A 26,358-nucleotide genomic window follows, 5' to 3' on the forward strand; every position below is an offset into this window, starting at 1 on the left:
GCGCTTTTCGTCAAACGGTATTGCGCCGCCGAAAACGCTAACTGCTCTCGCTTGAGCTGAGCCGGTGATAATTGAATTTATTGAACCGTTCCACGCACCAAAACTCGCCACCGAAATCGCTGGAGCGGGGGTTGAGAATAGGCAGCTCAGCTTGGAAAACGAGTGACAGTATCATCGATTTTGCACTCGGCAAAGCACTTTTAAAATAAAACTCTCCTGTCAGGCATCGGTTCGTTCATGGAGAAAGCGATTTCGTGGGTGCTCTTGGAATAAAGTGTGGTCGTTCGGCTTTCCCTTTTTCCAAAAATAGTTTTGTTTTATTTCGTTTAATTGCTAATAGGATTGTGTTGCAATGAGGACGCCTTTTCACTTTCTTGGCTCGCTACTGTATATCTCTTGCCAGACGGACCTATTTTAAATATACTATGCCTGGTAGGAACAGCATATTTATGTATATCTCTTGTTTTAAAGAAATTGTTTTCGGCACGTTTTCGAGTCCTGTGTTACACCTCTGGCTGTTAAAGGCCCCACAGTGCAATTTTCCAGTTTCGAGAAACTTCCAATTCCGACTAGGAATTTTCAAAAACGCTGTACACGATTCTTAGTTTACGAACACGTCTAAAATTTTCGGCCGATCGATAAAACGCTTTCAAGGGCAGAAGCAAGCCTAACGGAAAATAACGTAACCACGATTCACGTAAGCGCGGCGAATCGTTTTGATACGATTCACCTCGGTCTCTGTAATGCGACTGTTGTAAAGCACATTTCTGTCCCCGACTGAAAACTGACGGATCATGTTCAGTAATCCATTTTCCCGGCAGACCTAATGTGCCACGAAGGACGAGAGAATAAACTATTCCCGGCGAATTAGTATTTCGGGTATTAGCCTACATCGGTTGGAGTTAGCTGTCACTTGTTTTCCAATCAAGCTTTGAGTCAGGTCAGCCAATAAAATTGCCAGATTATCAGTTTGTTTTGAATGACCTGCTATAAAATGCAATGCTCTGTACTTCATGAATTATTCCTGTAAGCTTTTAGGAATAAAGCAGATTTATAGGAACAAAACAAAACGCTCAGAATGGGTTTAAATCAAGGGCATAAATCGACGCATACAAAAAAAGTAAGGGGAAAAACGTTATTCGGGGATAAAGTAAATAATGTATTCCCTCGAAACGAGAAAAACAGCGCTGTAAAGTGGTTCCTAGTAAGTGAGAAGAAGGTCACTAGGCTGCTATGAAAAACGGCTGTAAGAGTGTTTTTCATCTTTTTGTGAGTTTAGGCGGCAAAAAAGCATGCTCCAGGCTTGCAGGGACGAGTTGATTGATTTTCACCGTAACGTGATCCGAATGCTATCTCAAAAGAGGGCAGATTAAACGTCCCCGTTGAACATATCCGCGCATGGACAATGTTCACACTTCGTCTTGAGTTTGTTCGTATACCCAATATCGATTCGAACACAGTTCATTACGGTTGGGTAGCGTCTCGTCTCTCGTATATCCGTGTGAGCTTTCTAAGCTTTGTGCACTTTGCCTTCGCTTTCGGCTGTACAGCAGCACCGTCTGGTTTGCTTAACGTTTTAGCATTAGTCACTCGGCTGGTAACCACTTGTGGATAAATGCCGGCCCGAAAAATACAATAAACTGCAACTTTAGAGTGGCAACAGACACTGCACATCAGTAGTATCGATTATGCAGTAGAGCGAAAAAACGCCAAGGTTTTAAAAAGTTCTAGAATCTAAATAGCTCAGCAAAAGCCAGATAAGACGCTGCTGCAAGGGGTGGATTTTAAAGTGATGTTTTTAGGTGGTATTAAATTAAATTAAAGGCAAACCGCAGACCCTCCGGATTTACTTTCAACGAGTTACTAGATTATTACATTCTAAGGTAACGAATTCAAGAACTGATCAATGCCTTACTTTTTAGGACAGGTGATCCCTAGTCTTTAGAAAATTAATTGGTTTACTCTAACAAAGGAATTTTAAGCAAAGCATTTTGTGTTGTTCAATCACCTTACGAATAGGTGTAAAACGTATAATCCTGTCCCCCTGTTCTTTTACATCAATTCATATAAAGTTTGTAAAAAATATTGGTTGTTGAATTAAATCGTATTATAAGTCTACATAACTTTACAAAGCTTATTTCTTTCAAAAATGTACGCGTGCGGCCCACGCCTGTTTAACGTTTCCAGACGATAGGCTAACTGTTAAAATATGCTTCTAAATTTGACTGTTCAAAAACACATAAATCGTTTTTATTAGTTTACATTTGCATCGCAAGAGCTACGTGTCGCCTTGCGTGTGTTTATTATTCGAGAGGTCTTTTGAAGACACATGTTATACCATGTGTGAATGCGAAGCTATACAAAGAAAGTGGTAATTACAGTCTAGACCGCAAGAGGTAATTGCTATTTACAGGTGGTTCATAAAGGAATAGTGTATTTGTAGGTTGATTTTTAACTGTCGTCTATTGATTGTTAAGCCAGAGGGGTTAAGTAGCTTTGGGTAAAGTCTTAAAAACTGTTATGTGCTATTGTTGAGTGTGCAACGATTCGTGAGCTATAAAACGCACAGGGGTATCAAAGTGATTGCTGTCAAAGTGTAGTTAACCTTTCAGAATTGTAGCTTGTAGATTGTTCTTAAGGCAGTAAGGCAGACAAATGTTTCTGGAAGCTCTTAAAAGTAATTATAACTTCCGTTTGGTGTGCACCCCATGCAAATCTAAAAATATTACGCCCTTTAAAAATGTAATTGGTGAAAACATGGAAAAAATATTTCTTTTAGGTGTAGTTGTATTAGGTGATTTTTTGCATATATAAAGTTAAAGCTAGCAAAAACTATAGTATTGTTGGTGCCCCTAGATCTGCCCATGACTATAATCGCTTAAATTGTAGAAAAAATCCCGCCTTATTTACAAAGGTAGCAATCGAGAGAAAGAAATAACAAAACGTAGAGGCAATCGAATTAAAAAAGTACGCCGGCGCCTAAACGACAAACGATAAATTAAATAGTGCCAAAATGCGACTTGGGTGCGTCAGCTTTACGCAGAGGCCAGGCGAGGATCATTAACGCCCGAAATCAATTAGCGTTCCTCTTGCCGTTGATTGGAACTTACCACGTCGTCTGGAAAGCCAAGGAGTCGAGCTAATCAAGCGCGCTTGGCAGCCCTAAATTTACCAGTCCTTGGAAATTGGCCCGCTGGGACCCGGCGCCGACTCGGTGCAAAACTTTCCCCGCCCTGGTACTCCTGGCGCCGGGCGCAAGTTATTCGAAATCAATATTTGAAACGGCTCTGCTTCTGCTACTTCTTCTGACACTGTTTTGTCCCATTGACTTTGACCGCATGTAAGACACACCAAGTCTCGTTGCTGTTTGCAGGTCAGACACTAAAATATTTTAAAAGATTGTTATATATTTAGCCAGCAAGGGCATTCATTTAAAATTAAGATAACCTTGGCTGGCGAAATATGAATATCTTTTTAGATCTTTTAATAGGTTCTGACCTGAATTGCTAGCTTTGCTAGAGTATTCTGTTGTTTGCCGTGTGGTATCGTGTCTGGCGAAGGCGCGGAATGCATGTGAATAATGCAAGTTTGTTGAGTGAGTCTTGTACATTGGAATGTTTTATTGGCTGTAATGCTGGCTATTTTGTTGTGTGTTAGAGACAGTTGCTAAGAGGCCAACATGAATAAGGTAAAAAACAACAGGTAGGTAGAGGTTTTAACGCGTTTGAGCCGCCATTATAGCACGTTCAGTTCTACTTTGTAACGATTCCGTGTCACACATAAATGCCAATGGGTCACATCACGTATAAAAATCGTGAAAAACGCATTGACAGCGCAATAACACCAAACCGTATAGTTTGCTCATTTACGTCAATGATGGCTGTTTAAATCATCCAGGTCATTGCTGTGTCAACCTTAGAATATGGGATTTATCTTTTAAAATAAAGTAAATCTCATATTCTAATGATTTCTGAACCATTCTAATGGTTTCTGGACCATTAGAATAGAGATTTCGTTGCTTTAAATTAATCGGTTTACTCGTGTTGTATTTTATTTCGGTAAAGGCTGGTTGTGCCTACTACATTATAGATATAGTAGAAAAAGTGAATTTAAACCTAGCTAAATGTGACTGTTGCGTTAATAGAATCGACGGGAAAATATTGTTTAGGCGCTGGTCTAGAATCCTATCACATTTTCGTCCCAGAGTTTATATTGCTGACTTTCTATATTTTCGTTGCGAGCGTTTTGGTTCGGGTGGGTCAAGCATTGTTATAATTATTCTCCCATTTTTATTTTTTGCTTGCAATTTCATTTTTAAAAACTCGTTTTGTCGCTGTAAAAAAGTGGCAAGATAGACAAGCGCCAGTTTGTGTTTCAGTTGACCCTGAGCAGCGTAAAACAAAGCGAAAACTGCAAATGCGGAATCATTTCACGAGAAAAGTAACAGACGTGTGGCAGCCAGGGTCAGACTGGGTCAGAACCAAAGTACTTCATTTCATTCCAGGCTATGACGCCTGAATAAACATTGATTTGAGAAAACACACATGTGAAATTTGCTGACAACCTTGCTTTCAGTCGTACGTAAGGCAAGAAGAAATTATTCTTAAAATCTACGACTTTATAAGAGCGGTATTCTAAGTACATTTAATATTCATCATCCTTCTTGACATCGCTCCAAGTTTATGAATTGTAATTTTTTAGTCTAAATTAAGATTGAACAGTTATTTGGTTGTAAAATTTGTCATTGCAGTTTTTGTTGTGTTCTGTTTTATGACTGGCTGTTTGATAGGTCATAGAGTATTTTGAACACTTACATGACTTTATATGTAACTTCTTTTTTGCTGTCATCTGGACTGAATATTTTTGATACACCTAGTTAAATCGCTCAAAACCCGCATTGTTTGGATATTTAAAACAAACCGGTTCACAATGTGCTATGTAGATTATTGTTCTATTGGCAGCGCTACCGATTTGCACAGTTTCCAAATAAAATATGATATTCATTTTGCCTACCCAATTTTTAGGGACCGCAAATTACAGGGCAAATGCAGTTTGCATAAAAAAACAGAGAAGGTAATCAACTCTAATGACACAATAATAACAATTAACAAATCTGTAATATTGCAATATATTTTCCGTTTTAATGCCTCTTGGCTTACAATAACACATAATTCAACGCCGGTACCCGCATTATGTAAACGTGATTTCAATAAAATAAACATTTACGGGACATGTCCATTTTCTTTGGTCTTTCTGAATTTAATTGACTAATATAATTATCTAACTCAAATAAGTTTCTTTTTTGCAAAACAATGCAATCCCTAATAAGAATATCCAAGCCCATACAGAAGTAGGTATCTCTTGAGTTATTCGAAACGTTCAAGAGGATAACTACTTCTGTATGGGCTTTGATATTCTTATTACGTCTTACTACCTCCAACCATCATACTCCAATGCAATCCCTGTCTTATTGTTTCATGGATCATCATGTCGGGTTTTATGATTTTCATTAAAAAAACAACTACGAAACTTGAGTCACGCACGTTTGGATAGACAGCTAACCCAAATGACGTGGGGTTATAATGACAGAAAGTGCTGACCAAACGATTTCAACTGAAATCAGTTCAAAAAACACGACTGTTGTCAAGTTCATAGGAAATACGACGGCTCTGCAGACATTTCGATCTAGCTTAAGTAGAATTCTGCAGGGACTTCTGTGGTTTAAAGGCACCTCACAATGTATTCAAATGGCATATGGTACGTCATACGGCAATGTCACCCTTAGGCACCGCTGCCAACTGCTATGTTGGTAATGCACGAGATATCAGCATGTTGGATGTGGCCTTCGAATAATTCAAGCTTTCGAAACCTAATGACTTTAGTCATGTTTAGTTACAATGTTAAGGCGAATGTTTCGTGGTAATTTTATCTATTTTAAACATTAGAGCTGCACATACTGCCTCGAATTACTTGACAACAAAAATGATTTATTTCGGTATGCAAAAATCCTACAGTAAGCTTATTCTTTTAAAAATGGTTTTGTTGAAATACTAGTTTTTAACTGTAGATGTCAAATTAATTTATTCACAAGTCCTTTACAACTAAATCAAGAATTGATGATTTTTCCCTCGATATGCATAGTGACCTTGAATGGTGGTTTGGTGGGGTTGCCCAAAATGTCGTTACAACCGAAAAATCGATACAATCGAATTTATATCAAATCGTGCATTTCTAATCCAAGGCCAAGCATTGTTCAATGTCTGATTGCAAATTTTCGCATCAATATGTCGAGATCTAGTCTATAAGGTCGTCTAATGTAACTTGACGAGAAACCAGGGATCAACGTGGATTTAAGCATTTCTAAGCAATTTCGATCTAAATTTATGATATTTGAATTTGAGTTTGAAGATTTTTGAACAGCTTAGTGTTTCCAGCACAAACTAAATTAACTTTATCTGCTTTAAGTTTTAACCAGTACATTTTAGCCTGGGTGATTTCGTGAAATAACTTTTTATTTTGTAATAAATTTGACGTCATTAATATGTGATAGGTATCGCTCTCAACAACGATAAATTGCATTTAAGAAAACTTCTGCTGTTTAAAAAGTATGCATAAAGCCTGGCCCATAGTTTTATGGGTCGCTAGTCCTGTATGTTGGGTTGTACTAATAATGTAAATCATAAGTAGTTCATTAAGAGAGATGTCAAACTTTAAATGCTCCAACATTGTCTGCTGTAAAATGCAAAACAAATCATCGGAAAACATTCCGAAACTTAATAAAGCTGATCTGCTTTTTGCGTTTATTGCAATACTTGTTTGTTTTTTCATTAGTTCCAATAATTAAACTCACGCAGTTTTCTGTAGAATGAAACTTATTCTTTTGAATTCTCGTCATTCTAGCGTGCAGGTATAAAATTGAATGTCATTGTAGTTAAGGTATTGCTTAAGTTAATCAAGTAGTCAGTAAAACCATTGACAGATTAAAAAATCTAATTATTAATCGCACTTCAAAGGATTTAAGTGCTCACAAGACAAAATCATAACAATCGATTTACACACACTTATAAAAAATAATCTGCAACACATGTCGGCACTGGAAAATTAATTACGCTATAAAGAACTGTATATGACTTCAGTCAGCTATCGTAGAAATGCGATAAAGTAAGAACGAATTGTTTTCGAAATTTCCTTTTGTCAGTCAAGTGATAGGTTATGTATAACGAACATGGAATTTGACAACACCAGACAGAATTCTTATTAATTACCGTTCAGTTGTATAAAAAGATATAAAGAGCTTTTAGTTGTTTGTAGTTAAAGTATTTAAATAATTCTTGAATGTTGAAAATCGCTTGTAGTCTCGTTGTTTGACTTCTCAGAACCGTTACTTATATTTTCTTTATTCATTCAGAAGTTTCGTTTATAGCAAACCCCTCAAAAGGGTTCAGCGTTGACAGTTTTGAACGCAACTGTATTTGATTTGCCGCAATATACACTATGGCCAAGGGTGCCGGCTACCTTCTGAACAGCGTCAACCAAAAGAAGATTCGCGAAAAGTCGAACAAGAATCGTGCCAGCGTCGACACCTCGTGTCCGCAACGACCCGAAATCACAAGCCGCGCGACGTCGCTGTCGAGCACATCAACACCACGAAATCGCGGATGCCGGCATTGCAGAAGAAATCACGGCGACCGGGATCTCGGACTCGAATGCCTGCAAAACATGTGCGTAAAGTGCATCGGGTGCGACAAGATACTGCGCATGCGCAGCTCGGGAGAAAACGGAACGACTCGGATCACTGTAAGGTCTTGCTGCGCCGATTACAGGGGCCGGTTGGCGAAGGTAAAACTAACTAGCTCGAAGATCATCGTTGCTTTCAAGATATTTTAACGAATAGATTGAATCATTTCGTTGCGAGCCAAATCGTACATTTGGCGTTTAAAAGCTTGACGTTGCACAAAAAAAGCCTTTTTGATTTAAAGTTAATAAATGTCTAAACATTAATTTCAGATGAAATATTTGTGTTTGATAACAAAAAGCTACAATTAGTAGCCTTAGACCAAAGGCCCAAAAAAAACAAAAGTCATAAATCAAGATTCTAAGTATTTTTTTAAATATTAGGTTTTACACCCAATTGATCTCTATACTGTGCTCTGAGTGGAGTAAAGTTTTTTTTCTCTACGCATAACATGGCGACAATTTGCTTTTAGGCATCTTTAATTTTGTAAAAGTTTTTGTACAGTGTTTGCTTTATCGTGAGAAACAATGCTTTATAAAACAAATAACATACGCATTATTCAAAGCATTGGCACAAAACACCTCCAACAAACTTTAAATGTCTGAATTTAAATCTTACAAGAAAGTCAACTTTTATACACAACACGCATTTCATCTTATTTTGTATGGCTGGACAGCCCTTATATGCTGGTTTCCAATGTTGCGTCCGTATATTACTGAACACATGGTGAACAAAAAGTCTCTCAACACTGCTTTATCATTTACGAGAATACGACGAGATTGCAATCACATTTTACTGAATCACAAAAGCCCTTCTAGCTCGCCCTTCGTGGAGAATTGTATTTTTAGCCAGCAAAGTGTACCGAGCGCGCCGAAGCGTAACATTTGGAAAAGGCGGGATAAATTGTATAGCCCGCGTTGTACCTGGTTTAGCTGTTGACTGACTTGGGCTCACCTAACATAGCATTTACGCTCTTCAAAGCGTTGCGATTTCTTCAGTCTAGTACAGTGTTCTCTACCTTTTTAGCTTGCGGACCGGTAAAGTTTAAAAACAAATTTTGCGGACCGGCGGACCTTCATGAATCAAATCCACCCAAAATGTATCTACGACAAAAGTGTGCAACTTAAAAGCAAAGAAGGAAAACTTCAATTTAATGAGCCTCTTGCTGCTGTTTGTTTTATTCATACGTGTTATACGTGATTCTAGCGAAGTTTTTGACATACAACTGGTCCCAAAGTTTAAGAATTAAATAAGGTGTAGCCTACTTTTAGACAAGTAAGCACAAAACTTGCAGCATTTTGGCGTACGATAAAGTTCTAAGTAAACCATTAACTCTGTGTTACATCACAATGTTACAAATTACGGAGCGGGCGAAGTGAATTTAATGGGCAAGTCTTCAACATCTTGCATTGTGCAATTGAGATATAAAATAGTAATATATTGAAAACGACGATTGAGAACCACTGGTCTAGTAGACACAGCCACTTTGTGGCGTTTCGGTCTTCAGGTTGAACCGACGTCGCCCCGCTTTTCCCGCTTTTGCGTCACGCCCAATGAGTTATGTTTTGTTCCCAGGCACTCGACAGTGTTAAGTCGCATACCTGGGCAACTGGTTGGCGGCGTTTGGTTTCGCGGAATATGTTAAATAGTTCCCTGGGTGATCGCTGATTACTACAAAGACAGTCAAGTGGCGAGCAATTATCTGCTGTTAACCAGCTGGAACGGTGTGTTTGTTGTTAGAACTATAGCGTAGTACGGTAGACAGCTATTCCCTGGACGAAAGTATTTGGAATCATTGTGTGGTTATCTGTTGACAAAGATAATTATTCAACTGAAACATCTGGTAATTTCGAGTTAATTCAGTGTTAAATTTAATAACAAGACACGTTAAATATTAAGCTGTTACTGTTTGTGTTTCTCCAGCTGTGTTAATAACTGATTAAATATTGCTGGATTTATTTTGCGCCTTAAGTTAACGAGCTACTAACTAACATTTTAGGGCTTTCGCGCAGTCAATTAATATAATATTTTTTAATTGGTATGGCCACGAAGATATAAGTTACCATCGTCTGCGTTTCGTTAATACTTTTGGCTAATGGATTTCCGCCACCAAATTATCGACTAATCCCCACGTGGCGTTTGTATATATTGGTAAAAAAGCAATATCGACTTGCCAGCCTGATTTTCGTCTTGATTTACGGCTTCTAGTGTACAGCGCCTCGTCGCGGTTTTTATTGGGAATTTGCGTCCTTGGGAAACGGCATTAGCGGTTGTAATTTGGCAGACAGCGTGCCTGCAATCAGTTACCCCCCGGCAACAGCTTGACTGGGCGCGCGTCGCAAAGCAAACACACTGTTCTTGCTTATCGTTCGACTCCCTCGTACAGTTTCCTACTTAAGAGTGCAAAAACAGCTTGAAAAGTGTAGCCCCGGGATATTTGAATTCAGCAATTAGCAAACGGTCTTGGGTATGACCATAGGTCGCTTACCAGTGACCGGATGTTACAGTATACTGTTTTACCGCAGCTGTTGTATGTGCTTGGTGATTTTCGGTAGCTAGCTTTTTTTTAACAGTAATTATTTCATTATTAATTAGTGGCATAACAAAATACTCTGGGACTAGCATCTTACTTTGTATGTTAGCGGTAATTTATTAGGATTGTAAGCGATTGACCTTATTTATGTACAGACAACGCCTAGCAACATCAAGAAGATGTACACTTGTACAGTGCTAGAACAGGCACTTTTTCAACAACATAAACCAGTCGGTGTAAGATTTATTAAACCGTGAGACATTAACACTAAGGTAATCTACAGAACGTGAGTCATTTGACGTAATACAGATCCAGACAAGCTAAAGCGATTATTTTGAGAGAAATTTAACGTCGTGCTGAACAGAAAAAAGCTCAGGCTGATTTTGTCAAGTGGGAGATTCGGTTCTAAGTGCTATCGAAAGCTCACTCAAGCAAAACGTCTACAATAGTACACGCAATTGCCAGTCAGAAATGCCAGTAATGGCTTCAGTCTATCTACTATTGGCGAGCTACAAATTTTAACAGTTTTCTTCACAACCATTTTATTAATTTAGGTAGTTATCCTGTAGCTTGTAATAAAGCAGTGCGGAGCCTTTACAGGTAAAGGCATTTTATAATATATCAATTGAAGTGATTTGACAGGCTTACCCAACAGTTTTAGTCTTTACATGTTTAAAAATTGTATAGGCGTGTATGCCGTTTTAGGGTTTATTGCGTTGCAAACGCTAATAAGATCAACTGTAGTTTAGTGTTGTTTTTGCCAAACTGTTTTTCAAGAAATGCTATAATCAGTTAAGTTAAATACTTTGAACAAAATGTACAATTCAAATGGACAACATTGCTTTACTGGAGGCTTACTACTTTTTAACTATCGTTTGCTTATTACAAATGTTCATTTAATTGTTTTAATATTTTATTGAAGCTGTTTTAATTGCATTGTAATCAATCTTGTTTTGTTTGCTTGCTCTTAACAATCGACGAGTAACAATGCAGAGAGCTCAGTTTCAAACACGTGAGAGTCGTGAGACCCATATTTCAGTTGAAAGCATTCTCTAATTATTTTTGAGTCACAGAAGAGTTCTTGGAAGCACAACAGTCGCTAGTACAGTATATCTTACAAGAAGTTGCTCATGCCGGTAACCAGCATGCCTGTTAATAGTTAACTTCGTGTAGCGGTATTAAGTTTAAACAAGCTATTGGCGCAAGTGCTTCGCCGTTTGTCGTTGTAACATTACGTTTCATAGTGCTAGTGAGTTATACAGCCACTTCTAGACAAGGGTTGTCACTTTTAGGAAATTTAATATGAAATTTGATAAAATTAAACGCGATTTCGTTTACAAAATAACATGTACTGTACTTGTCAAGCATGGAATATAACTATTTTATGAAACAAAATATCGTTGGTTTTGAGAGAACAGCCAGCAGCTAGTTTTTTTGCAAGATTTCAGTGTGTATCTGCATTACAAAGTTTTCATAAGATAAACCATACGAACGTTGGAAATTTGCAGCGCCACTCACTTTAGGCGTGACACATGTAATGGTATTGGAAAAGGAGCTAATGGCTGAAGAAATGGAACTACCGCCGTCGGATATTAAAAGGGCGCCCAAATACGCCAGCACAGTCCGGAAAGTTAATGATCCCACTGCCAGTATGCGAGAGGTAAGGCTGTGATCTCAGAAACATGTTATTTGCAATAACCCTTTCTTCGCTGAAATTGCACCGTGCGAAAATGTAAGTTTCGCTGATTGCTGAAAGATGTACATTTTCTGTCGTTTCGTTGTATAGATATGCTTGACTGTGTGCAGCGCCACTTTAAATACGTTTTGCAGGTTTAAAATGTATGGTGGAATCAGTTTATGCTCGAATTGTTTCTGTCTTGGTTTTAAATATGACTTTCCAGCGAACGTTTTCGTATATTTTTTTCTAGCTTAATACTGGTATCATTGTATACCTAAAAAGCTTGAAGCTGTTTGCCCGTCCAAGTGAAGTCGATATTTACAGAACGCCGGTCATGTGAAAAGTGTTTACATAAAAGTGCCGCTAAACCAACAACTAAAGGGTATATAAGTGAAGTCGTTTTGGGGCCTTTTTCTCGCATATTTACACCTAGAAACCCATTCGAAGTTTTACCTTAAAAATAGTTGCGTTGAAGGTTTTAACTTTGGTAATCATCGATTCTATACAGGTAATACTTCTATTTGGGAATTTTCATTTATTTGAACTCACAATCTGAATTTAAGTAACATTGTTCAACACTTGTTGTATTATTTCGTAAATTCTAGTTGAAATTTGTGTCTATAAATTAGCAAATCACCGGCCATACCAAAATTAGAACTGATTTTTCGGTTGTAAGATCTGTACGTGATTTTATTCACCGGATTACGAAATCAATCTATGTTTTTCACTAATGTTATTGTTTTATTTGGAAGAATTATTTGATGTTTTGTTAATTTAGAACGTTCCCGTGTTTTGTTATTTTGTTCCAACAACCTTTCCAATATTAAAAGAAACAAAAAATAACTCGGCAATCACCATGGCATCTTAGTAAGTTGGTTTGCCGTTATTTTGTTGTTATACCAATTTTCTAACTGAAGACAACATGCAGCAAGGCCATGTTATAAAAATTGTTTCGCGACGGGGCTGACGTATGAGGCCATTCGATAGCGACCCCCCCTCACCCATCCGCAAAAACTTACACAACCAAAACAGTTTTCATGGCATTTGGCATTGGCGCTGTCTCATCGATGTCGCTTCCATCGTCTTATTTTCTTTTCCCTGTGTTTAGTTTGTCGTACGCGACGCTCATAATTTATGCATTAATCTTCCCCTCACTCACCTTTTCCAATTCTCTCCACAACTCCTCCCCTGTTCTCTCCATACTCTTTTGTTCTCTTCTCTTTTTCTTATTTCTCTCTCTTGTTCTCTTTCTTTACGCTTTTTCCAATAAAAACGGCGTCGAGCGAAAGAGAGAAAAACGACACGGAAAATAGAAGACAGACGCAGCGAAACAGAGCGAGAAATCGATCTTCTCGTTGCAAGTGGCATCTGCAACAGCCCCCCCCCAAATTGCTAGCTGTGGAGTGCGGGCGTTCCAGCACACGCGTCGCTGTGCTGAAATGCGCCGGGCACCGCCCCTGGCTTGGCAGTCAGTGTACCTGTCCGCCGCATGCAGTCCGCCCACCCGCTGCTTAAAGGCTTGCTGGGTAATTTGTTGGGAAACAAAGTTGAGAGCAGAGCCTTAGTCCGAGAAGAAATGAATATGAAAGTGCATTTAGTGTTTTTCTACAGCTGTTTTTAAAGAGAAAAGGTGAAATAGTTTCGTTTGTTGACATTTATAAGATTTACTACCTTTAAAGCTGTTAGTTACTTACATCCGTTAAAAGTTTAGATTTCGTTTGAAATAACAATTTTTAGTTTTTTGGCTTTTTTCTTTAGGATTTGATGTGTCAGCATAATACAAGATCTAAAAAATAATGGAGATTTTATTGGAAGTCACGTTTTTATAAGATTATAACGTCATATTAATGATGTAGTTTGAAAACACGGCTGCTTAACAGAAAATTAAGTAACTCGCAAGTAACGGTGGTTTCAATAGAAATATCTTGCCCTGAGCTATATAGTTGCAAGGCGTAGAAGGTTAATGGCCTATTACCGGATTGCGCTAATGATATACTACCACTCCTATGACATCTGTATCACTTGAGCTTTTGCAGTTAAGAGGATTATAGACGCGTCGGGTCGTCGCCGGCCTTTCTGTCAGGAATTTTTCTTAGGTTATCTAAGGAAATTAGGTAATTAAAGACAGTACAACATATTAGTGTTTGAAAACAGATACAATAGCTGAACAAGAGGCACAGTTCGATCATATAATAACTCTTAAGTTGTGTTCGTTGGACCAGTTGGGTATTTTCTTCTAGTAAATTTAGTAATTCAATTAGTTGTGAAGCAGTTTAATATTGAAATTTACAAAACAGCTGCAATATATCAGAAAGAGAGGCAGACCATGAATCGTGTGTTTAATGGTCACTTTATGTTCTTCGCAACAGACAACAAGTTGGGTATTTTTTTGTCGCCAGCTTCTTAGTCACTTTGCTTGCTAGTCGCATATGGGCGCCGTCTAAATTATTTATCGCCAAAAACGATCAGCCATGGTAATTGCTGGAGAATCGACGACTTCCAGCACGTCTACGTCAAGCGTAAGTTCAAAAACGTCCAACAGGTTTTTGTTTTGTTGTTGTTCGAAGCTTTGTTCTCTCGTTCACGCCTATTGGCACCTATCAACAGCGAACAAGGTTCAAGCTGTTTACGCAAAAAATTACCTGCTTTGAGTTCCAATTTGAATTAAAAACCAATGTCCGGGAATGTGTAGGGACTCGCGTTTAAAAAAGCCACTCTCTATTCTTCAATCGTAATGCTTGCTTTTGTATTTGTTAAGTTAATGTTTTTACAGTGTATATGTGAACCTGACGGGAAATAAATTAGGAGTACATAAATAGAGAAAATGATAGTCATGTGTATATTACTTTCGCTATTTACATAGCCCTGATGATTTAGGATTTGTTTAGCTTGCTTTTACGATTTTTAATAGGTTATTCGACAAAAGACATGGTAATATATCTTTTTGATGGCATCGTGTTTGTCAACTATACCTTTCTCCATACAGTTTGATTTTTGATTTCCAATTTCACGTGAAACCTTTTAAGAAACAAACGTTGGCGTATGGCGAAAACGTGCGTTTACCAAATATCTGTTCTAGCACGTTAAATCGAGATTACAAAGAGTAAAGACGATAGGATTTTCACGCTTGGTATAGCATTGCAGCAGGTCGAATCCAATTTGTCCGGCATATTTGGAGTTTGCGACAGCTTGCGTATACGCAACAGCGACCATATAGGTCACGCATGACGATCAATTGCCCGGGCCAGCAACGGTCAACGGTCAATGGGAATGGTCGTCAAATAATTAGATTCCCGACCTCCAGACGGACCGAAGGGGCTACGACCTCGTCCCTATATGGTGGCATATGTGCTGAATTCATTCTTTGCAAAAACAGACTGGTTTTATTACTTGTGTAACACGCGTACGCATTGGACGAAAATTATGTTATGAACTACAGCGTACTTTAGTGGTAAATACCTGTGAAATTTGGGAACGTTCAATTTCAACTACCTCCACTATAAACCCCAGTGTGACACTTTTATCAACAAGGTTTACAAATGTGCTAAAATAAAGTTACCTGTACGACAGAAGGCTTTGTAATTAAAATGTTGTTTATATCGTTCTAATAAGTACAAACGTGGTAAACTTTTATCATATTTACTATAATTTATCTTTCTCTATCTGCTAGAAACGCATAGTGTTTTACTTAAAACAAATCGTTTGAATATATTGTTGGTGCACTATTTTCTTGGCCTAGCGTTAAATTTCAGAGATACGCGAACGAAGCTATAAAAAATACATTTTTTCTTTTAATTTTGTTTATCACATGAGTCAGTCAGACGCGAGGTAGAATTTTGCTCACTGTAGTGGAACACACAATGGAGTTCCGCGCGTTTTGAGCTAATACAGCGTCCTTTGTTCTTTTGTACTCGTGCTTGTTTCACAAAGTGGGATGCTGATGGGAACTTCTATCTGAGTTTTCTCCCTTCTTGTTTGAAGGCTTCGGTCTGTTATTAGGTTTGGGTACTGGTGGCAATTCTCTATATTCTAACCTTAATCTTTTTTCGTACCGCTCCATGTTCTACCCTCAGTTCATTCAATAAAGAATATTTGAAATACAGTGAAAAAATAACATATTTTCAACTCCTATTCAAAATTCGTGTTAATTCGATTTCACTAGCATATCAAAACTGTCATTTAAAAAAGCGCAAAAAAACAAAGCAGTACGAATTCGCTCCAAGGCAAGTTATGTTGGACATAATCCTTTTATTGCTTTTTAGTAAATGGTCATAAAGCAGAAGTTATTCCTTCTGCTGCTCTTATTGTAAGTCCTAGTTGTGGTTATTTAACCCCTAATCTGGACCTGGAAAAGTGTCGCCTTGTCACTGGCAATTTACCCTGAATTTAACACATGCGACATTGTGTTGTTAACATGTCCGTAGCAAAACAGCATACGTAGGAATCCTTACATTTTTACCGAACCTGTCGCTATGGAATACATGTGGAACTAATTAAGGCCCTGATATTAACATAACCCTAATGTTACTCAAGACTGTTAAGCTTAAAATGATAGTTTTTCTATCTATTGGCGTCAGTCTGAATTCAGTGTACGTTCCAATCCTTAAATTAGAACATAAGTAATTATTGGGGAGATTATTTTTTACTTTGTTTTAAAATTATCGTTCTGTTTAAGTTTTCTCAAAAAAAATAGTTTTTGTTATATTCAACGACTTTTTAACTGCATTATATCTTCACTTGAGCAATACAATTGTATACGTGAGTTTGCAGACGACGCCAAGACACTAATACAATACTTTAAACAAATTTTTTTTGTTGAAATCAATGTATTTCTTGTAGGGCGAAATTTTGTCGGAAAAATATATTTTTAGATCAAAATTTCAATTTTTTAGGTCAAAATTTCTCATTTTTTAGGTAAAAAATAATCGCCTTAGTAATAAGGTTTTTTTTTCAAAAACCCAGCCATACTTAGTTTTCAAATTGACGAGTTTTACTCTGTTTGTTTTTGACATGTTTTAACGTTTTTAGTGTAGATGTGTAGCCTTTCGATTCACCCGTTCAAAAACTCTTGTCAAAAACTTAATCCTTCTTTCTTTTTCAGGGGGGAGGCGGAAGTCTTCTGCGCGCCGCCAGGTCGGGAAACGTTGAAAAGCTCACAACCCTTTTGGACCAGGACAACATCGATATCTCCACCTCGAACAGCGTGAGCAACCTTGGACAACTAGAATTATTTCAGCGCATTTTAAAATTAGATTATAAGTAAAACTTGAGCTTTCAAAAATCGCATTTTCGTTGTAATTAACCGAATTTGCGAAAACTGGAAAGTTAAACTAAAATTACTTTATTTAATTTAACATTTATTTAAAATCGCTATTCTTTCCGTTAAAAACATAAACGCTCCAAATTTTCCATTTTTGCGGGATAAAGAAATCACATGTATGGCTTAAAATGTTCCGACTGTGAAAACTAGGTATCATTTTTTTTAAGCACCAGCAAATCAGAAACTAAATAAGAATTCATGCTATTTGTACTTTAAATTTCCAATTCGTCGGACATCAAGTTGTCTTCGACTGACCGTAAATGCCAGTCGGCCTTTGTTTTTTTTAACTGGTTAAACCTCCGCCTACTCCCAGGCAAAGCGCGGTCGTAAAACATTTTGAAGCGAAATCCCCAGCCAAGCTTGACAGTGGTTTTAACTCTGGCTTCGGGCACTTTGGAAGTCACGTTCGGGTTATTGCTGTTTGCTCTATATGCGACTTGAGTCGACGTTAGCGCAGTCGCATCGACGTTTTTATTGTCCCAGCCTAGTCTAGCCGTTGTGCAGATTTACGCACCACTGACGAACGTTTTACAATGCGTGAAAATTTACCAACGAATTTACTTGTGTTTAAGAAAAAACATATCTGTATTCTGTTATTGGGCGAACACCTTGTCTAAGACAAATCACAAATAATCTCTAAAGGATTTTCTTTTATTTCATGGCTTGGATGCCAAAAAGCACACATGTTTGATCTAAAACCCTCCATTAACTTCATAAGTAAAAGAGGTTTCAAGAGTAGTGCTAAAATACTTGTTAGTTTCCAGTTCCTTTATTCTAATACACAAGCTAAATTTCATATTTTGTAGAAGATCAAAATGCATTTCAGTCCATAACAGATTTTTTATCCATTTTCAGAGCGGCCTTACTGCTTTGCATCTGGCTGCGAAGGAAGGCCACTGCGGAATCATCAATGAACTGCTACAACGGGGAGCACCCATCAATCAAACCACAAAAGTGCGATACTGTTTTCTGAATAGAAAGGCCAATTTATTCTCCCCACCCAAACGAACGTGTTATATGCGTCATGTAATTGTCGACCCCTTTGTTGTGTGTGGAATATAATTTTAGAACAGGAATTCTTAAACGTTTTTTAATGCGAACCACCAATTTTGTTTGGAGGAGTGGCATGGACCAGGTCGACATCGAATGTTTAAAGCTGACATTATTAAGTGATGTCTCAAAATGAATTTAGTTAAGAAATCTGCTGTATTTTTGGTATAAACTTTTCATTTTTTCGTGTTTAACTATGATTTCAACGAATAGTCTACGTGCCCTCTAGGGGTCCACAGACGCTAGTTTAAGAGCCCCTCCTAATAGGTATTGAGTTTGTTTAGATTTACACACACACATGGAAATAGTAACAAGATGTTTTTTTTTAAGTCTGTGCTGCTTTCGTAAATTTTTAATATTAATCTAATTTTAATGTAACCCGCAAAAAAAGTATACTGGCCTTTGTTGAACTTTTAGGATTGCAATGCTGTGTCCTTTCTTGTTTATAATTCCCAATTTAACCTTTTTTAATAGAGAGGAAACACAGCTTTGCACATCGCGTCGCTCGCAGGAAAACTTGCTGTTGTTGAACTTTTGCTGGCCAAGGGAGCGGACTGCAACAGCCAGGCCCAGGTAAATGGACAAACACACGCTCTCCGAGTTCAGTGATGTGTCATAACGACAATACTGTTTATTTCTTTCATAGTGCGTTCTGTAAATCTATTCAACTGAAACTAATGCGAGCTGTTAGGAGCAAGGTGATAGGGCTAGCTTCGACTAGAAGCGCACAACTGATGAATTGTTTACATTAAAAAAAATGCGTAACGCATTGCCCAAGCCGGAAAACGGGTTTTACGAACAGACTGAAATCAGAAACGATGGCTTACCACCGGAAATGTAAAGCACATGCCTTACCAACTTAAAATATATGACAATATATGTACGGCTCTACACGGCCCACAACTACATGATAAAACTGAAACAATAATTAATAGCTCTTGGTCTACTGAAAACGACTCATAGGTCCACATTTGAGCCGTGGCCCACAGTTTGTCAACCACTGCTATAACCCATGAGACGAATGGCAGAGGTTAGTCTCAAACTATAAAACTGGTGTTTATACGACCCTGTTATATACAATTGATTAAAATTGAAATTAAACTTCTGGCGCCGTAATAAAAAGCAATATACAGCAACCTCGAGGGATGGCACTGAGGACTGGCTTGGCAGTTGGACTTTAGCAGCTTATCTATAGCTAATTTCAGTAAGTTAAAAATCGATCGCTTCGGCTCGATTCCAAGGCCCCCCGGATGATCAGGACTTTAGTAGGTTGGTTCTATTTTTGACGTTTTACCTGGCGGGTTAAGCTGAGAATTCCTTGTCCTTGTCTAAAGTCGACTATCGCGGGCATTGGAGCGACCAAAGTTATACATGTACCCCTTTTTCGGTGAAAATAAATCAGCTATCCAACGGACCAGCTATGCTGTGCTTTCATCTTTTATAAAGCCATCGATATGTCTTAAAGGCGAATGCTGATGTTTGAAACTATAATTTGAACTTTTGTATCTATGTACGAAAAAATGATTATATCTGTGTGTATCTAAGCTTTAATTGGAAATAATTAAAACCAGAGCAGGTCTGAGCGAAGATCTAAATGCAGAATTGAAAGGAGGATGGGGCGTTTGTAAAATAAACCCCAGTATAATACTATTTTGCGACTTTGTCGTATCACATAGAAAACGATATGCAAATTGGTTGTTGAAAAATCAAACAGATAGTAGCTAGATTTTAACTTAACTCGATTTGCCTATTGGATGGAGTACGTTAAAGTGTATGGTACTACTGTAGCATAGCATGTCCGGAAAGTTTATTTAAGCACCCTGAAGTATGATTTCTTTTATTCCAGAATGCATTCACACCATTGTACATGGCCGCGCAGGAAGGCCATGAGAACATTGTGGAGTATTTGCTGGAGCATGGAGCCAACCAAAGCATTTCGACCGAGGTAAGATTGCAATCATACCTTATCTGCACAATTTCCAGTTTGCTCGTGGGAAACGTCACAACACTTTACTGAAAATCGCTGTCGTTATATAATCGAGCATTTTTCGTTATGCGTTTCTCAGTCGAACAACGGATATATATATCTGAGAAACAATACAACCGACTATGCAAAAATTTCACACTCAACATTTTTAAAAGGGCAAGTTTTTCATTTGTTTAATTTATTAACTGCTTGACAGGTGTTTATAAGACGTACTTTAATTTATGTTTCAAGTCTTACCTTTATCTGACGAGCATGGTTGTACAAAACACTCATAATTTGTATTTAGGAAATATCATTTGTATTTTAAATACGCTATATAATTAACCTGCTTTAGAAAACTGTCAAATTTGATGGAAAACCAAATGCAGAACGCATATCTTCTACCCTGGATTTTTTTTGCAAAATACAGCATAGTTATATTCTTGTCTTGAATGGGCACGTCAATAAAAAAAGGAATATGAAATAAGACAATTTTGTCTATTTTGTAAAGGTTGTTTGTTGCCTCTGGGTTTACTGCAATTCCTGTAGGTCAAAAAAGATAACATGCCTATTCCAGATAGGCCGAAGCAATTTTATATAGCAAAGCCTATTATGCGCTTGATGGCTCTTTTACCGTTGGCGCTCAATAATTCAGTTTGTTCAATTATTTATGCTTTCTCTTTTCCGTTGACAAATGATAAATGCGACTCGTAGTTTATTATGCGCGTGTATGCATTGCGCAACAGCAAAACATAGCTGGAAAGTTGAAATAGGTTCGTGTTGGATTGCGTCTATAAGTCTTGTAACGAACGCCGGGCCAACTCTTGACATTTCACTTTTCGTTAACGAGAAATTAATTCCCTGATGATATGAACTTAGGGTGGTAATAGTGTTAACCTTTAGTCGAATCTGTAATACGCTTTTATGCAATATTTTTTTTAACTGCAGGGCATGTTCTTTACATTAAGGCATTTTCTCAACAAACACTTTATTCGTTGCAAATAGCACCGCAGTTGTTTTGCTTGTATTGCAGGTTTATTAATTATGGCACTCAATAAACAAAAAAAAATTGCCAAATTTTTGGGACACCAATTTATACGCATGAGATGTATAACGGTCGGTCAAGGACAACAATGTTGCCGATAGAATTCCGATGTGAAAGCAAAAAATATTTAGCTGACAGTAATGGGCAACAAAGTTCCGCCAACACGTTATGGTCCACTGTACAGTCACGAATTCCAAATTAAGTGTTTTGGCAAATCAAATGGAGAGGATTGAAACTCGTGTCCACTTGAGGTTGAAGTGCGTCCAAAACATTGGACGGGAAAACCAATTCGTTGTTGAGCTTTTAATTGGCCTTTCGTTATGTTTGGGTTTTTGAGGTTCGTTTAAGCCATACAGATATCGGCAATAAACCAAAATATTGATTATTTTTTAAAAACTATACTTGAAATATAATTAGTGTTGGTTTGAATTGCTTTTTTATTATGCGTTTAGAATAAATAAACTGTAATTCCTTGACCACACCTGCAAATGTTTAAACTATTTTTTTCATATTATTATGGCGTTCATGAGTTTTCTAAGCACCTTTACAGTAAATCTCAAATGAGGTCTGTTAAGTCATGTACGATAATATAAGGGCTCGTTTTGTATTTTTCCAAATTTTGTTTTAAAAAAGCTAATGTGCTGTCGGCTGTTAATTCACTACTTTCTGAGAAGTATACTTTAAAGGCAGAAAACGTTGGGTTTGATCGCCAACCATGCCCAAAATACCCTTAGCAATTTAGTTTAGGCTCGGGTATCGATCCGACGATGTCCAGTAATGTCGGACATCTTTAAATTATATAGTCCCCCATAAAATGCCCTGGGCGTCAAATTATTAAGCTTGGCCTGAAAAGTTGCCCCTATAAACGGGAGACTGTGATCGATTTGTTTCACGATTCAGTGGGCGTGGTTTTCAGCCTCGAAGCGCAGCCCTGTTTATGCCACTTATAAAGAGGCCTGGTATCTTTGGGAAAAAGCCTTCGGAAACATGCACACACATTTGTGTGTTAACTACAACTGTGATCTGGCCCTTCTGAAGCTGCTTTTTACCAACGATTACTGCATACGTATAACTAGTACACCGCGATGGCTTTTCGGTGTACTATATTTGTACTACACATCTAATTTTTTACCGAGATTTAAATGACCTTGAAAGTGGCGATATACCACAGTAAAACCCAAATGCGAAACAAAAACTCGACTTCTCTTTAAAGGACGGCTTCACGCCTCTCGCGGTCGCCCTTCAAGAGAACAAGGACAAGGTCGTTCAGCTGCTTCTTGACAATGACGTCAAGGGCCGGGTGAAGCTGCCAGCGTTACACATCGCTGCGCGCAAGGATGACGTCAAGGCCGCCGCCCTGCTGCTGCAGAACGACAACACCGCCGACACTACGTCACGGGTAAAGTCCCCTTTGCGTGTAATGGTGGCAAACCTGTAGAAACCGCGATTTTGTTTTTCCGTTTCTGGGATTTTGTTTTTCAATTGGATAACATTTTTGTTTTTGGGCCAGCCTTTTTAAGTTCTGCCCCTTATCATAACACTTGTGACCATAGGCGCCGAACTTTTAAAATTTCAGTGCGTTTTTTAAAGATCAGTACAAAATGCTAACACCAACTAAGCGTAACGACACTTTGGAAACCCATTTAGACCATCCGTATTATCATTAAAGCAATGCGTTGTGTAAGGCACCTTGTAAAATTGATTTTAAGAAGAAAAAACATTTGCTGTGTTTGTTTGAATCTGTGCTATCTTTATTAATTCGAAAACATCTAAAATGCCGCATGCTTTTTTCAATGGAATAAGCATTTTGGCCTAAACCGTTATGTCTTTAGATCTAGTTTTACAATTTTTGTTTTATTTAACACATTTGCGTCTTTGCTGTTTCAGTCATTCGTGTATACTAGGCTTGGAATGTTCAACACACAACGTGTCGTTTGGCTAACCTACGATTTTTTGTTTTGTTTTTTATTTGCTGCTTGGTGCATGGCGTGTCCTTGGTAATCTCGACAGATGATGGTCAACCGAACTACGGAGGTAAAGTTACATTCACACCGTTTAGTTTTTGTTTCTATTTTTCACGTGTATTTCAATCATGGTCAGCTGTATGTTGTAGTCACGCTAATACCTGCACGTCAGGGATGGCGAACCACTGACCCACGGGTCAAAAAGTGACTCATTACAGATATTCAGTGGCCCACTTGGCTTTTTAAAAATAACAAATATAAACATTTTTTTTATAATAATAACGTTTACCCTAAATATTTATAATAAAACATTCATTGATAAAATCATGAAAACCATGTTGAAATACAATCCTTATACTTATTTCATGGGATTTCTGCCAAACTCGTTTGACTCAATAAAAATATTCCTAGTAAATTGGTTAACTTTCAGTTAAAAAAACAAACATTTTTTTAAAATGAAATTGAATCGTATCAATAAATTTAGGGATTTCCAGTCGAGGATAAACTTGTAGAGAATGCGCAGTAGCGAGTTTGGCGGTAATTTAACCGAATTTAACGTAATGTATAATCCGCCTTTTTCATGAATCAAGGTCTCGTTCTTGACACACGCAATAAATAAAAAAGGTTCGCTATCCCTGACCTATATGTGTATATTTCAAAGCACTTATATTGAAGTCATCCGGTTATGAAGAACGTTTTTATATATGCGCGTTGTAAAACGATTTTTATTGCAACAAGATTTTTTTCAAAAGTCATTGGTTTGAATAATACTAAATTTGAATTGCTTTCTTGCACATAAGAATTCCAAATGTTTTACATTATAAAATATTATTTTTTTTTATTTTTTAAACCAACTGTTTGATACATTCCAGAGCGGCTTCACTGCTTTGCACATCGCTGCCCACTACGGAAACGTGAATGTGGCAACTCTTCTGCTCAACAGAGGGGCGTCGGTGGATTTCAAGGCCAGGGTAAGCTAAATAGACCAGTGAAGTTTGTAACAACCAACAGTTGGAAAGATGCGCTATATGTAGTTTCTCAAACAACATTTAAGTGCATTTTTGTTTAATCAAATACATGCCTTTGTAATTACTTCTCAATTATTTGAAAAGAGAATTTAGTCTGCGTTTCTGATTGTCTACGTCACAATGCTTTATGCCTTAAGATCACTTTATGCACTTGTCGACCTAATGTACCTAATGTACATTTTAGTTTAATTAAGTTTTTGTGGCGCAAAAACGAAAGTACATAGGCAGGGATCTGTGTGACAAGATTCTTCCATGTTTTTTTTAACAAATATATCTATCAAAACGAATTTATAAAACTTTGTATATTCTATGTTAAATATCGTGTCGCCAAAAACGAAATAAACGTAAAAACTCAAAAACTGTTTTCTCAGAACGGAATCACACCAATGCACGTGGCTGCCAAAAGGGGGAATACCCGCTTTTGCGCGCTTCTACTGGACCGGAACGGGCGTCCGGACGCCTGTACCAGGGACGGTCTTATCCCCATCCACTGCGCGGCCAGGTCCGGACACCTTCCAATCGTCAAGCTCTTCTTGGATTGCGAGAACACGCCCAAGTTTGCCAGGACCAAGGTAAAGTTAGCGTCTATAACATTTCGGTTAAGGGTTGAGAGGTACTAGGTATTAGGTACTTTCACGCTCATAACCAAATTGCCTAAGTCATTTTTTCCAGATTTTTAAAGTTTTTGCTTCAGTCACTCCTTGTTACCATCCCCATCCATAGAAAAAGTACTTGGGTCATTTTCCATGCGCTTGTGCAATAAAATGACTTACGCATTTTTTCTATGGATGGGGATGGTAACAAGGAGTGGCTTAGACAAAAACTCTGAAAATCTGGAAAAAATGACTTAGGCACTTTTATTTGCGTGACAGTATACTGTAAAACGAGTAACATTGTGTTAAAATCAACGTCTTTAAGTTCGGTTTTTGGTTACAGAGGTAGCAGATAATACGTTCTGTAAAACGAGTAACATTTTGTTAAAATCAGCGTATTTATAAGGTTCGGTTTAGAATTGAACGGTAGTAGATATTAAGTTCTGTAAAAGGGTAACAACTAACATTGCGCACAGGCATTCAAAATGTTTATACCGGGTTGCTTGTGTATAGATGTCCAACTGTTGTACAAGTTCTAACTTTATAAACAAACATAAAAAATAAAAAATAACAGGTCGGCCTAAAAACCTATCACATTTTGTGCTGTAATAAGCCCATTTCTTAAAAAAACTTCAAATCGTTTGTTCAACGTTAATAATAGACCAGGTCTGTCTGCGTTTATACGTTTACAACGCATACTTACAAACTAGATTTGTTGGGAATATGCTCTTTGATATTTTGTTGCTTGACAGAATTCCAAATTTTCCTAGATAGTTAAACTGATATTTCGTCTTTGCTGAATCAATTTATTTTCTAATATTAAGTTATATTTTTGTTGATTCTTAGGTGTAACCAGTTTATAATGATTAGGTATTTTAAATTATATTTACTGCCCTCATTGTGTATCAAGTCACTTCTAGATAAAATAGAAACTGTTTTCCGCGTCAGAATTGTGAATTAACAAAATCGGCGTTTCTCAAAAAGTACTTTGGACCACATTAACGCGATCTTGCATTCTATTATTTGCACATTACACATATTACTCAGGTGTCCTGTTATACAACACTGTCATATATTATAAAAGGGGAACAATGGCTTTATATATGACAAAGGTGTTGGCGCCTTAAACGTGTTAGCTTAAAGCATTTTGCCTGGTCCACGACTGTGCCAATATTGATATGTTAAAATCGCGTTTTAATCGGCGGCTAATAAAAGGAATAGTATTTTTTTCTATTACTTTTAACCTTACCATCTGCAGATGAATAAGACGATTATGTTTCTGAGCTTTTGTATATTACGAGTACAAATTTCGTTTTAAGCATTATATCACTTAAATATCCAATAAGAATAGTATTTCTTTCTATTACTTTTGTGTGACCATCACAGATATATACGATTAGATTTCACAGATTTTGCATAGTGTAATGGCAAATATCGTTCATAATT

At 37.5% G+C, this 26,358-nt stretch overlaps 1 protein-coding gene across 1 annotated transcript in view; it reads left to right on the forward strand.

The window, feature by feature from the left end:
- The first annotated feature begins 11,781 nt into the window (after positions 1 to 11,781).
- LOC146146875 (uncharacterized) overlaps positions 11,782 to 26,358 on the forward strand; it is a 71,721-nt gene continuing 57,144 nt past the window's right edge. Inside the window, exons 1-8 of the mRNA XM_083387700.1 lie at positions 11,782 to 11,928; positions 17,048 to 17,149; positions 18,122 to 18,220; positions 18,791 to 18,889; positions 20,163 to 20,261; positions 22,541 to 22,726; positions 24,164 to 24,262; positions 24,691 to 24,891. Coding sequence (XP_083243826.1) covers positions 11,806 to 11,928; positions 17,048 to 17,149; positions 18,122 to 18,220; positions 18,791 to 18,889; positions 20,163 to 20,261; positions 22,541 to 22,726; positions 24,164 to 24,262; positions 24,691 to 24,891 — 1,008 coding nt within the window. The 5' untranslated portion in view covers positions 11,782 to 11,805. The remainder of the gene's footprint in view (positions 11,929 to 17,047; positions 17,150 to 18,121; positions 18,221 to 18,790; positions 18,890 to 20,162; positions 20,262 to 22,540; positions 22,727 to 24,163; positions 24,263 to 24,690; positions 24,892 to 26,358) is intronic.

Source organism: Ascidiella aspersa, chromosome 4 (genome assembly GCF_963924565.1).
Source record: "Ascidiella aspersa chromosome 4, kaAscAspe10.2, whole genome shotgun sequence".
NCBI lineage: Eukaryota > Metazoa > Chordata > Ascidiacea > Phlebobranchia > Ascidiidae > Ascidiella > Ascidiella aspersa.